This window comes from Lynx canadensis, chromosome F1 (genome assembly GCF_007474595.2).
Source record: "Lynx canadensis isolate LIC74 chromosome F1, mLynCan4.pri.v2, whole genome shotgun sequence".
Classification (NCBI taxonomy): domain Eukaryota; kingdom Metazoa; phylum Chordata; class Mammalia; order Carnivora; family Felidae; genus Lynx; species Lynx canadensis.
In genome coordinates this window covers 14,625,365-14,639,977 of record NC_044319.2, presented here as the reverse complement: position 1 = coordinate 14,639,977, position 14,613 = coordinate 14,625,365, and the positions used below count along the sequence as shown (strand labels likewise).

At 35.5% G+C, this 14,613-nt stretch overlaps 1 protein-coding gene across 5 annotated transcripts in view; it reads right to left on the bottom strand.

Moving 5' to 3' along the window:
* Positions 1-14,613, bottom strand: part of SUCO (SUN domain containing ossification factor) — a 92,895-nt gene that overhangs the window by 58,970 nt on the left and 19,312 nt on the right. For 4 of the 5 annotated variants that reach the window (XM_030302300.1, XM_030302298.1, XM_030302297.1 and 1 more), the window contains exons 2-3: positions 6,423-6,531; positions 2,492-2,602 (exon numbers count right to left, since the gene is read on the bottom strand). The exons of the other annotated variant lie outside the window; for it this stretch is intronic. In XM_030302300.1, the coding sequence (XP_030158160.1) occupies positions 2,492-2,602; positions 6,423-6,531 (220 nt within the window). The remainder of the gene's footprint in view (positions 1-2,491; positions 2,603-6,422; positions 6,532-14,613) is intronic. 5 annotated transcript variants of the gene reach the window in all.

The following is a 14,613-nucleotide window of genomic DNA, read 5'->3' as shown; positions in this document are numbered from 1 at the left end:
CATTTTTCCTGGCATTTCACAAACTAGGACAAAGAAACCTGTCTTCCTTCTTTCCTATTTTCTATCAGGGCCCACATATATTTCCCTCTTACTGTAATTAATGCTAGCAGCAACAAAGAAATCATAAGTAAATATGAAAAATAGTACAATACATACTTCTTGCCCTACAGCAGTTTAGAAGATAACGTGCATATAAGTGAAATAAGTCATACAGAGAAAGACAGATACCATATGTTTTCACTCTTATGTGGATCCTGAGAAACTTAACAGAAGTCCATGGGAGAGGGGAAGAAAAAAAAAAAAAGAGGTTAGAGAGGGAGAGAGCCAAAGCATAAGAGACTCTTAAAAACTGAGAACAAACTGAAGGTTGATGGGGGATGGGAGGGAAGGGAGGGTGGGTGATGGGTACTGAGGAGGGCACCTTTTGGAATGAGCACTGGGTGTTGTATGGAAACCAATTTGACAATAAATTTCATATTAAAAAAAAAAGATAACGTGCATAAATAAAGAACAACACAGAGCATGTACACACAAGTACACAAGTACAATTACAATGCAATACATGATTCTCACTGCTCCTTCAGTGAGCAATGATGCTCTGGGCCATTCACCCCTCCAAAACACAATCTGAAATCTACCTAATACCACTCATATTTGAAACCTCTATCAGCACAGTCTCTCCCACAACCAATACTAAATAGAATTAACCTTTCCCTTTCCTCTATGCCTCCACTATTCTCTTCCATACAGCACCTCAAACACCTCAATTGCATTATTTATGTCTCTTCTTCTTCAAGTATACTACAAACATCTTGAGTAAGAACTGTGTTCTCTTGATCTTCATGTTCCATAGCACACAGTAGACATTTAATGCTTATTAAGTATCAAGTGAGAGGTACTCAAGCTCAGTTCAAAGAAAACAGAAACTATGGACTATTACAGACTAGAAGAAAGAGGACTGTAAAGAAAAAGAGGACCAATATGGCAGCAGAAAGGAAACACAAGGTAGAGTCCAAAGAATACAAAATATGATCATTTGGGGAATTATTTACACTGAAATGAAAAATTCACAAAGGAATACAAATAGTTTGTATTTTATGGTGGAGGTCTTGAGAAAAGGAATATTAACATTATCATTTTAATATGTATTCAATGTAAAAAAAAAAAATCAGGGGCGCCTGGGTGGCGCAGTCGGTTAAGCGTCCGACTTCAGCCAGGTCACGATCTCGCGGTCCGTGAGTTCGAGCCCCGCGTCAGGCTCTGGGCTGATGGCTCAGAGCCTGGAGCCTGCTTCCGATTCTGTGTCTCCCTCTCTCTCTGCCCCTCCCCCGTTCATGCTCTGTCTCTCTCTGTCCCAAAAATAAATAAACCTTGAAAAAAATAATAATTAAAAATAAATAAATAAATAAAAATTAAAAAAATTAAAAAAAAATCAATGAGATAGTTTATACTTTTTTTTTTTAATTAAGTCTCCAAAATCCAGTATGTATTTATAGCAAGTCTCTATTTGGACTGGTTGCATTTCCAGTGCTCAAGAGCCACGTGTAGCTAGTGGCTACTATACTGAACAACACAGGTCTATAAGACGCAGTAAGCACTTCAAAGTATTTGAACATGATTACACCATGATAAAAATTCTAGAGAATGAACAATGGCAGGACTGTTCAGGAATAGTCATATAACCAGAAGGGTAACAGAGAACACTTTCTTACTCTATTGTACAAACATTTGACAAACATCTTCCAGAATCCAATAAAATGAAACACTACTTGTACTTAGTCCAATTAAGTCATAAAATAACTCTGACTGTATTTAAAAAAAAAAGAATTCTCCCTCATTTTGAGCTGAAGTTTGCTTTTGTTACTACTTGAGATACTTAGTTTTTCCTGAGTCTTTCTTCCTCCAGATCAAATATCCCTAGTTCCTTCAGCTATTCCTGATATTAAATGGGTTCCAGATGCTTCAGCATTCCAGTCAGCTTATATTCTTGTCTAGTTTTTAATATCTTTCATAAAATCTGGCATATAAAATAGAAAATAATATTCATGATGTAATATAAAAGGAAAAGGGAAAACATATTTTAACCTATAATTAATTCATATCCCACACTGAGTGACAAAAGTTTGGTATAAAAACATTCTTTGTTTTATATACAAATACTTCCTTTTAAGTTAGAAAACAATTTCCTGACATCTAAAAATCTAAAGAGACAAAGATACATTACAGTGAGCCAAAATGGAACCTAAAAAGAAATGAGAACTTATACCCAAACTTCTACTACAAAGAAAATGGTCACATTTATTATTAAATCTGCAATTTTGCATTTTCTCAAAAGCAGTACTCTTAGCAGGTGAACAGTATTAAGGCCAACAGCACGACAATTCAAAAAGAAAAAATAAAAATTCACAATATGATGACCAAACAGAAGTTTTCTATCTTGTAAAGTAGTTTTAAAAGACACATCATCAAAAATCAAAGCAACATAGCTTACTTGTACATCCACAGCAGAGTCATCTTTCAATTTATGTTCTTCTGGAGGAATAGGGAAGTTTGAACCCACTTTTTCCGATAATTCGGCATTGATAGGTCCCTCTCTTTCATCCTATATCGCAACAAAGAAAAAAGGCTAACTGATAAAATTGTTTCACAAAACAGTCCTAAGCAATATTATATACTTTACAACCACAACACTGTCTTGTATGCACTTGACTGTAATTACTTTTATTTGTTTACACGGTTATTGTCCATCTTCCTGCATCCCCTTCCTTGCCACCACAGTGAAAACAGACACTAAATGAGTTCAAGACCCTCATTTGATTTCTTAATAAGCACTTTAGTCCTACCACCCAGCACTATGTATGTGGCAGGATCTCTAATAAGTGAAAGTACATACAGCTCTTTGTGCCATCTCTTTTGACACTTACTTTCAAGTTAGGATTTCAGGTTTAAATATATTTTCTAGCTATACATTTCATAAAAGCAAAGTTCATATTCTTTGTTTATCTAAACAATATATACCAGGTACCTAAACGTTTGCTGAGTTATGTTTCCCCCCTAAATGTTTTGCTTATATTTACTCTCACAACATTTAAGTCTTCAAATTTCTTGTCAGAGATTAGATCAAAGTCTCATAGACTGTGGGTGAAAGTATGAAATTATACTCTTCTTAAAGAGATACTCATTGTTTGACATATTCAGCTTAATACAGAAGAACTGAAAATGAGGACTGGTAAATAGTTGCTTTTCATAAATCTTTGACAATTATAACTTCATCTATTAAAAGGCGTATAACAACATTCTGATATACCTACCACTCTCAAACATCACTCCATCACACACACATAGACACACACTCTCTCACACAGAACAGGATATTTGGACACAGAAGTCCAAGGTATGTTTTTAGTTAACTTCAGCTACTTTACCTCTTATTCCTCTATGAAAAATCATCTCCCTTTTCTTCTACAAAATTTTAGTTCCATTTTTTCCTGATAATTGCTACTAGACTCAGAAAGCACACATAAAAAATAAATTTGCCTCAATTTTATTTTTATTTATTACAGAGAGAAATAGGGGAATATTAGCATATTATTTTAATTTGGGGCGCCTGGGTGGCTAGGTCGGTTAAGCGGCCGACTTCGGCTCAGGTCATGATCTCACGGTCCGTGAGTTCGAGCCCCGCGTCGGGCTCTGTGCTGACAGCTCAGAGCCTGGAGCCCGTTTCAGATTCTGTGTCTCCCTCTCTCTGACCCTCCCCTGTTCATGCTCTGTCTCTCCCTGTCTCAAAAATAAATAAAATGTTAAAAAAATTTTTTTGGGGGGCGCCTGGGTGGCTCAGTCAGTTAAGCGGCCGACTTCGGCTCAGGTCATGATCTTTGCGGTCCGTGAGTTCGAGCCCCGTGTCGGGCTCTGTGCTGACAGCTCAGAACCTGGAGCCTGTTTCAGATTCTGTGTCTCCCTCTCTCTCTGACCCTCCCCCGTTCATGCTCTGTCTCTCTCTGTCTCAAAAATAAATAAACGTTAAAAAAAAATTTTTTTTTTAATTTTTTTAAAGAAAAATGACTCCCTTTGTCCTCCAGTGGCTCTCTTGAGAGGTCTTTTTGGTTATACCGATGTATGAAAAAGGGCATTCATTACTCTGGATGAAGTATGTAATAAGAATTTTTGTTTTTAGTATCTTAAAAAGTTGCTTGGCCCTATAAAAGGTAGTCTTCAGAGAGGAGACTGATCATTCTTGGGTGAATATAGGCTCCAATATGGGAAAATACCATGGGACTATGGAGCAACAAGTGTGAAATGCCAACTTGGACAGGGAGAATGGACTCTCATTCATGGGCTCGGATTAAAGTTATCTTTAAGAATCATTAGAAAAATGACTAAACATGAGAATATGAAATAAAACAAGCATGTCTTTAATATCCAATTCACAGGGAACAGTGACTGTGTGGCCAGACACTCTTGTAAATACATCTATCTCCTCCAGAGCTCTCCTCTTACCCCTCTAGTTAACTGGAGGGACTAACAGCATTCAAAATAAAAACATTTACAATTAAAAAAAAAAATAGAGATTCAGCAGCAGTCTTCAGAATTTTAAACGCTCCACCACAGAAATATATCCTCGTTAACTCCAAAATTTGCATAATCCACTCTAAATGTCATGCCAACCATCCAGGCATGTAATTATAAATCTGTATTTCCACACACACACGCATACACAAGCACATGTGCATATACATAGCTGAGAAACAATGCAAAAGTTTGTCAATAAAGAAATATTTAATAAATTATGAAATATCTATATGAATGAATAAAAATGTAGCCATCATAAGAATATAACATAAAGGGGCGCCTGCGTGGCGCAGTCGGTTAAGCGTCCCACTTCAGCTCAGGTCATGATCTCGCAGTCCGTGAGTTCGAGCCCCGCGTCTGGCTCTGGGCTGATGGCTCAGAGCCTGGAGCCTGGTTCCGATTCTGTGTCTCCCTCTCTCTCTGCCCCTCCCCCGTTCATGCTCTGTCTCTCTCTGTCCCAAAAATAAATAAACGTTGAAAAAAAAAAAAGAATATAACAAAAAGGAGTCCATGAGATATTACTGGGGCAGAGGGAAAAGTCAATTTGTAGAATATTTATAATGTGACATTTCATGGAAAATAAAAATATTAATCTGTGTGCCATATAATGGCATATAGATAACTACAAAAAAACTGTCTCAATCTTTTCACAAGAAACAGTAAATTATGGCTCCTTTGGAGAGGAAAATAGAATATAAACATAAATATTTTATAGTTGGTATAAATGACTTCTATACAGTTGATCCTTAAACAATGCAGGGGTTAGGGATACCAAGCCCTAGCACAGTCAAAAATCTCTCTATAACTTTTGACTCCCCCAAAACTTAACTTCTAATAGCTTGTTGTTGACCAAAGCTGTACCAATAATATAAGCAGTAAATTACCACATGTTTCGTATATTATACACAGTATACATTTTTACAATGAAGTAAAAGCTAGAGAAGGGGTGCCTGGGTGGCTCATTCGGTTAAGCATCCGACTCTTGATTTTGGCTCAGAGGTCATGATCTCACAGTTTGTGAGTTTGAGCCCCATGTGGGGTTCCACGCTGTCATCTCGGAGCCTGCTTGGGATTCTCTCTCTCCCTCTGCCCCTTCCCCACTCACACACAAGCATGCTCGAAAGAAAGAAAGAAAGAAAGAAAGAAAGAAAGAAAGAAAGAAAGAAAGAAAGAAAGAAAGACTTAAAGAAGGTAGAGAAAAGAAAATGTTAAGAAAATCATAAGAGAAAATACATTTACAATACTGTACCATAAAAAATCTGCATATTTGTATGGACACACATAACTCAAGCCCATGTCATTCAAGGGTCAACTGTATTTTAAAATATATATATTGATAGGGGGAAGCCAAATCTAGTCAATACTCACCTTTTTCATTTAAAATGATACAATAATAAATGATTTACAGATCTGGTCTGGTTTTTTGGACTCTCTATTCACTCCATCAAATTATATAAAAAACTACATAACCACTGACTGCAGACTCTCCCTATAATCCTGATTTCTAAGTTCTTATAATAAAACTGGTGTTTCTTTTGAAACCCTTTAACTAATTAGAGCATTAAAAAGTGAGCCACTGGTTTTCAGTTTTCTGAATAGGTATTATTTTCCTCCTTACTCTAGGACTAAGGATGTTAGAACATTCTAAACATAAGCAAAAAGAATAAACATATAAATATTTCAGAGATAGCTTACTTTCAGAATTACCTGAGTAACTCTTCAGATTACAGTGAGAATTACAAATCACCAAAAATTATGACATAGTATTTCTGAAATTACTTTTATTCCAAATGTTTTGAGGAAGTCTTAGAAAGCTGACACACAAATTACATTGTCAACTTTATTTAAGGTACCTTTTTCTGGAATTGTACATCTTCATTTTCTAGTGCACAATTGTCATCTTGAGAGTAATATGATGAAGCTGAAGAACTCTCTTTACAACATACACGCCAACTGGGAAGCCTGTAAAACATCCACCACCACCAAAAGAAAGAAAGAAGGAAAAGTTGTTAAGCCAACACATTCCCTACCATGGGCTAGAATTTGAGGCAATAAACAAATAGATGGCTCTTACACTAATGCCCTAAAGAACTTAACAATTTAATGAAGACAAATATACATAAGACGAGGGTTTTTATTTAATGCCCTGAAAACAAAAACCATAAACAGTGTGTTATCAGCATCCCAAATTAAGGCATTATGAATTTCATAAAGGTGAAACAGTAAGGCCTTCACAAAAGGAGTGTCTGAAAATTATCACAAAAGGAACAGAAAAAGTTGTCAAAGGGCTAACACCCTCAGAAAGTACCAGATGCCAATAATATTTGAAATTTTACCAAATACTTAAGAAGAGATAACTCCAAGCTACCTAAACTATTTCAAAGCACAGAAGTACAGCTTCCAAAATATTTTTATATAGGAACATGGTAGTGATATCCAAAATTAAGAGAAAGAGCACACACAAGTGAATACTACAGGTTAATACACCTTAGGAAATAGGACACGAAAAGTCTAAATGAAACAATAAAAAAAATAGTCTTTAAGGACATACCAAAGAAATAATATACCACTGTTATGATCAAGTAGAGTTTAGCTCTGATAGTCAAAAGTGGTTGAAATAACAGAATCTGTTTATTTAGTTTACCATGCAAAAAAATATCAAGGAAAAATGTGATTATCTTCATAGTCACTGAAAGACATCTGATAAACTTACACATCCATCAAGATTTTTTTAAATAGGAAAAAGCAGATGTTTACCATGGAAACATATATTCATAATACACAAGCCTGAAAGTCAGTACCAAACTTAGTGAAGCAACTTAAAAATAACCCTATTTAGATCTGAAACAAGACAAGAATGTCCATTATTGCTAGTATTACATAATATGATAAAGGATATAAAAATGGAAAAAGAGACAATAAAATCATCATTAATTGCAGATAATGAGTTTATACAGGTGGAAAATTAAAAAGAACCACCTATTAAAAGATATCTTGGGTATAAAAATTATATTCTTAGGTATAAAATTAAGAATCAGGGGTGCCTGAGTGGCTCAGTAAGTTGAGCGTCCAAGTCTTGATTTCAGCTCAGGTAAAGATTCCAGTGTCGTGGGATCTAGCCCCGCATCAGGCTCTGCACTGAGCATGAAGCCCGCTTAAGATTCTCTCTCCCTCAGTCCCTCTCCCCTGCTCACGTGCTTTACTCTCTCAAATAAATAAACAAACAAACAGAATCAACTCAACTCTACTAAAACCATCACAACCAGTTACAAGATGAAATAGAAGAAAAATACCCATTTGTAAAGAAACAATACTAAAATATACACTTAGCTACAAATCAAAACCACAATGAGATACCACCACACACCTGTCAGAATGGCTAAAATTAACAACTCAGGAAACAACAGATGTTGGTGATAAGCAGATGCAGAGAAAGGGGAACACTTTTACACTGCTGGTGGGAATGCAAACTGGTGCAGCCACTCTGGAAAACAGTATGGAGGTTCCTCAAAAAATTAAAAATAGAGCTACCCTATGACCCAGCAATTGCACTACTAGGTATTTACCCAAAGGACACAAAAATGCTGATATGAAGGGGTACATGCACCCCAATGTTTACAGCCACACTATCAACAATAGCCAAATTATGGAAAGAGCCCAAATGTCCACTGACTGATGAATGGATTAAAAAGATGTGTATACACACACACACACACACACACACACACACACACACACACACTGGACTATTACTTGGCAATCAAAAAGAATGAAATCTTGCCATTTGCAACAATGTGGATGGAACTAGAATGTATTATGCTAAGCGAAATAGAGAAAGATAAATATATGATTTCATTCATATGTGGCATTTAAGAAACAAAAGAGATGAACATAGGGGAAGGGAAAGAAAAATAAGATAAAAACAGAGAGGGAGGCAAACCATAAGAGACTGTTAAGTACAGAGAACAAACTAAGGGGTTTTGGAGGGGTACTGGGTGGGGGGATGGGCTAAATGGGTGATGGGCACTAAGGAGGGCACTTGGGATGAGCACTGGGTGATATCTGTAAGTGATGAATCACTAAATTCTACTCTTGAAACATCACACTGTATGTTAACTAACTTGGATTTAGTAAATTTAAAAATAAATAAAATAAAATATAAACTTAGCAAGAAATGTTCTATTAAGTAGAACTGCTTCAAATTGCCAATATTTGACAATTCTCTGACATGGAAAAGTCAAATTATATGATTCAAGTCAGTATATACAGAAGATTTGAAAGATATTTAAGAGCTAAAGACGTTTTTAAGGAGACAGGCTGACTCTAAAGTTTATATAAACAGTAAGAATAGTCAAGAAGATTTTAATTTGAGGAAACTAGATGTCTGTGAAACCACAATGGTTACAACAATATGGTACTGAGATTAGAGGGGGAAAGGGAATCCCCAGGGTGACTGGAAATAGAAATCCTAGGATGACAGCTATACACAGAGAACAGAGGGCAATCTGTCTAAATTGGAGGTAATGAGAAACTCTTAGAAGAACCTTCTTTCAGAGGATGAAACTGACGGCATACCTGACAGGTCTTTGAAAATCTTAACTACAGATTTATGTAACTGGCAGTTTGTAATTAAATAGAAACATAAACGGTGCCTGGATGGCTCAGTCAGTTAAGCACTGATTTTTGCTCAGGTCATGTGATCTTACGGTTGGTAAGACTGAGCCCTGAGTAGGGCTCTGCACTGATAGCTCTAAGCCTGCTTGAGATTCTCTCTCCTTCTCTATGCCCCTCCCCCACTTGAGCGCAAACACATGAGCACTCTTTCTCTCTCAAAAATAAACATTTAAAACATAAATTCCTTGAGAACCAATTCCTAACCACTTTAACCTCACCCCACAAAGCCAAAACTTGCAAATATAAGGTGCTTAATAAATATTTGTTAAATGAATGAAAGGTCTGTGGAGAACTGTTTTGTAGCACACACCAGAGGGAAATTCAGTCATTTTTTATTCCTCTCCCATCACCATGTCACCTCACCACTACCACTCCCCAAACTCATCCACCCACCACTTCACCACACACATAAACTCAAAAGAAGAGAGTCTGGAGACTAAGAGGATATTTATCCTTTTTTGTCAGCTTCTCCCTACCAATGTGGCATGGATTTGCCATTCATAAAGAAAGGTATTAACTGTATGATTAAACAAAAATCACATTTGAGTGCCATTTAGGATACCAAGCTTTACACACTTTAGTGAAACAAGAGTATCATACATGCTGGTTATTATGCTTACAGAAAATACTCACTAACATCCAGTCTGAAAGCCTTACTAGTCACAAGTACCAGTAGTTATAAAGTATGTGTGTGTGCATGCTTTTCAAAGAAAAATGACCATCTGACATCTTGAGCAAGAAAAATGTTTAAAGGATTAAAAACAGTAAATCTATAACAAAATCAACCAAAGTAGAATCTACATGGCTGAAAAGTCATCTTTAAAAGAAAACTTACGTTAAGCAGATTTTAAATTTAAAATTTCTGTTTATGCAAACTTGGAAAAGGAATTTTTTTGGTAACTTTATGTACTTATTATCTTATCATTATGGTAGTGTCACAAATGTTCTGCCAATCAAATTGTCATTTCCTTTTACATGTAGTTGATGTTCTAATCTAAATGATACAACCAATCAATATACTTAGAAAACCTAGCAAAGGCATATGGCAAATAGTCAATAAATACTCAAGTGATTTCTTCTTCCAAACTTTTTAAAAACCATTTTCAACTAAAAATATGTGTATAAATATGTTCATATATATATATATATATATATATATATATACACACACACATACACATATGTATATGTGTGTGTGTGTGTGTGTATATACACATACATATATATATACACACACACACACACACACACACACATATACACTGAATATGTAGAATATTCTTATGGAAAACAAATCATTTTCTGGGTAGGAATTTTGAGGGTGAGGGTGGGAGGGGTAAAAATACCATCAATCTAGCTTTGTGTTCTCTAGCTTTAGGTTATCTTTAACAGAGAACTACACACACACACACACACACACACACACACACACACGCACGCACAAACCCAAACAGCATCTCAAGAACTAAGAAATATAACAAATCAGTTTTATCTATACAAGTAACTGTACATTAAAAAAAAAAAAAAGTTTTGCAAACAGGGGACCAAATTACCAAAGATTAGTACTATTCTCCAAAATTTAAAACATGAAGAAAAACTTACAGGAACCATTAAATCAATCAACAAATTTCATAAAAATTTAGTCAAAACCAAAATGAGATCAAATTTCAGCTGACAGAATGACCTGATTTTTAAAATTTTATTTAAGAGCTGAAATTGCCACATAATTTCCTCAAGACCTTTAAACATCAACGAATTCAAAAGCTCTGGACTTCAGCAAATAATTATTAGGGTCTGATGGGAGGTGAAAAATAACAGAAATAAAATTTAAGTTGGGATAGCATTCCTGTTAAGAACATGCCTAGTGTGTGTGTGGCTATCTTTCATGGACCTTCTTTTATTAAAGTACTTCCTGGGGCAGCTCAGTCAGTTAAGCATCCAACTCTTGATTTTGGCTCAGGTCATGATCTCAAGGTTTGTGAGATCAAGCCTCGCTTCGGGCTCTGTGTTGACACTGTGGAGCCAGCTTGGGATTCTCTCCCCACCCCCCTCTGCTCCTACCCTGCTCATGTTTGCACTCTTTCTCAAAATAAATAAAATGAACTTAAAAAATAACTTCCTGATAAAGGGCCTAAAAAAGTCATAGCCTTGATAGATAGATAGATAGATAGATAGATAGATAGATAGATAGATAGATAGAGCGAGCAATAGATTGAAAGATCTCCACTACATCAGTTATGTTATGGTGTAAAATTACAAATACTACTATAATTTACAGGCAAGGTTTCAAGTCATGACCACCAATGTTGAATTTAATAGTCATTATAATTATTAGTGGAGAAAAACAATAAAATTTCATAGAAGGGATGTAGTAATGGAAATCTTTCCATTCCTTCAGGAGGTCATGATAACGGAGGTATATGGCAAAGATGTGCAGAGGTGCATAATATTACAAGATACATTCGACTGTGACAATTTGCTAGTTGGCCTAGCATAATGGTTAAAAGAATGAGGTCCAGAGTCACACAGCCTGTATGATCTTGGGCAAGCTCATTAAATAAACATTAATTTCTCTGTGCCTATTTCCTCAAAATAGTATTACCTATTTGAGGGGACTGTTATAAGGATTTGATGAGCTAGCTTAAAGCCCTTAGAACTGTGACAGCACATAGTAAACACAATATTAGGCATTATGCTTACTAAAACAAAAAATATTTTAATTCTAAGAGAATAAAAACAGGTATTTTGAGGTTCGAACATGGTTCAGTGACAATAACAAACTGATGTAGAATGTTAATTTTTACTTTTGAACTATCCCTAACATCTTCATCTCTTGCCCACAGCTGATCAGATATAAAATTATTACAAAATGTCTTTGACACTCAAAATTTATCCTATCCTCTAAGTTCTATAACCTTGAATAAATAGTTAATTAAAAAAAAAACCCTTTGGGGTACCTGAATGGCTCAGCCTGTTAAGCATCCAACTCTTGATTTCGGTTCAGGTCATGATCTTACAGTTTGTAAGTTCAAGCCCTGTGTTGGGCTGGCTCTATGCTGACAGTGCTTGGGATTCTCTCTCTCTCCCTCTCTCTGCCCCTCCCATGCTTCTCTCTCTCTCTCTCTCTCTCTCTCTCTCTCTCTCTCTCTCTCTCTCTCCCTCCCTCCCTCTCAGAATAAATAAACTTAAAAAAAATTGTCAAAAAAACACTTTGGAGATTTTTTATCATCTGCACATGAATTTCTTGGTCAGTTCACTTGATTATATTGTTAAATGGTGGGTTCTTTTTTTGTTAGGTTTATTTATTCTGAAAGAGAGAGAGGGAGAGAGAGAGAGCGTGTTCACAATGGGCTAGAGAGAGGGGGAGAGAACATCCCAAGTAGGCTCTGCACTGCCCGTGTGGAGCCCGACATGGGGCTCAAATTCACTGACTGTGAGATTATGACCTGAGCCAAAGTAGATGTTTAATGGACTGAGCCACCCAGGTGCCCCTAAATGCTGGGTTCTAACCAACATGAACAGAATTACACTGAGGAATTTAAATCAGTGTGCAATTAGGCTGGCATCCTGCATATGGAAATACCTCCACACAACTGCCTTCAAAAAAATGTGTTCACTTTTATTGAAGTATTTATAAGTACAATTGTAGGACATTTTAGTTTAATGCTATTCCACTACTTGATCCCCCCCCAAAAAAATTGCTAGGCAAAGAACTTTGATATGTGATGTAAAAAGCATGGTCCATGTGCTGTACTAATTTCTTTTGACAAATGTAACATGATTACATGTAATGTTAATATTCAGGTAAGCTAGGTGAAGTGTATGTGGTTAACTCTCTGTACTACCTTTGCATATTGTCTATAAATTTAGAATCATTCCAAAATATAAGTTTCTCTTAAAAATAAGCAGAATCCATGAAAGAAGTAATTGATAAACTAACCATCAAAATTAAAAACTTCTGTAAAACACACTTATGAAATGAGAAGGCAAGTTACAGACTAGGAAACAATATTTACAAAGCATATACTTGATAAAGAATTTGTATCCAGTGTAAAGAACTCTCAAAACTCAATTAAGAAACAACCAAATTTTTAAAAAAACAGGCAAAAGATTTTGATAGTCATATCACCAAAGAAAACCTAGGAATGGCAAATAAACATGTGAAAGATGCTTAACATCATCGTTATTCTTAGAGAAATGCAAATCAAAACCACAATGAGATACCACTACATACCTAATAAAATGGCTTAACATTTAAGAGACTGAACATACTAAGTGTTGCAAACAATATAGAAGCACTCTTATATGGTGGGAATCTAAAACGGTACAACCACTTTGGAAAACAATTTGGCACTGCCTTAAAAGTGAAACAGACCCAAATAATCCAGCCATTCCACCCTTAAGTATTCACTCAAGAGAAAGACACAAAAGGTCACAGCAGCTCTATTTGTAATAGTCAAGAACTGGGGGGAAAAAAACCTCAAATATCCATGAACAGGTACACAGATAAACAATTTATACTATAGACATGTAATGTAATAATATTCAGCAATAAAAAGATATTGATCTGAAACACAACATCCTGGACAACTCTCCAAATAATTATTTTCTGTGAAAGATGTCAAACCAAAAAAAAAAGTATATAATGCATGATTCCATTTATATAATGGAATTTATATAATACAAAATATAATGCATTTATATAATACAAAAAATGCAAACTAAACTACAGCTACAGAATGCAAATCAGTGGCTGCCTGCAGGAAGCAGGCCAGAAGGCAGGGATTACAAAGGGACGTGAGAAAATTCCTGAGGGTAAAGGATATGTTTGCTAAGTTGCTTTTGGTGAGAGTTTCATGGATATATACATATACCAAAAGGTATAAAATTGTCCAATTTATGTAGTATATTGTATACCAATTATGCCCCTGAAAAAGCTGTTTTAAGAAGTGGAGCAGAGAGAAATAAAACAAGAATGACAAGAGATTGATCATTATTGAAGCTAGGCAACAGGTGCCTGCCTATTGCACTCCTTTCTACGATTTGATGTCTTTAAATTCCCATAAGAACAAGTTTTGGAATTCTGCCCACTTTTAAACAGAAAGAAAAAAATAATTCAATGTTGTATCTATTTGCAACATATATTATTGTAATACCTGCCTGGGTATAATTGCCAGAATAAAATTCTTCAAAGTGGACAAAAATCATATGCATAAATTATAAGCTGTATAGAGCTCAAAAGCAACAGAAACATTACAAATTGTTGAGCACTCCATTTTAGTTTATTTACATCATTAATACGTGTAATCTTTTTTTGTTCACTCTCAAAAATAGGCTGACCATATATTAATAGATTAAACATATATCCAT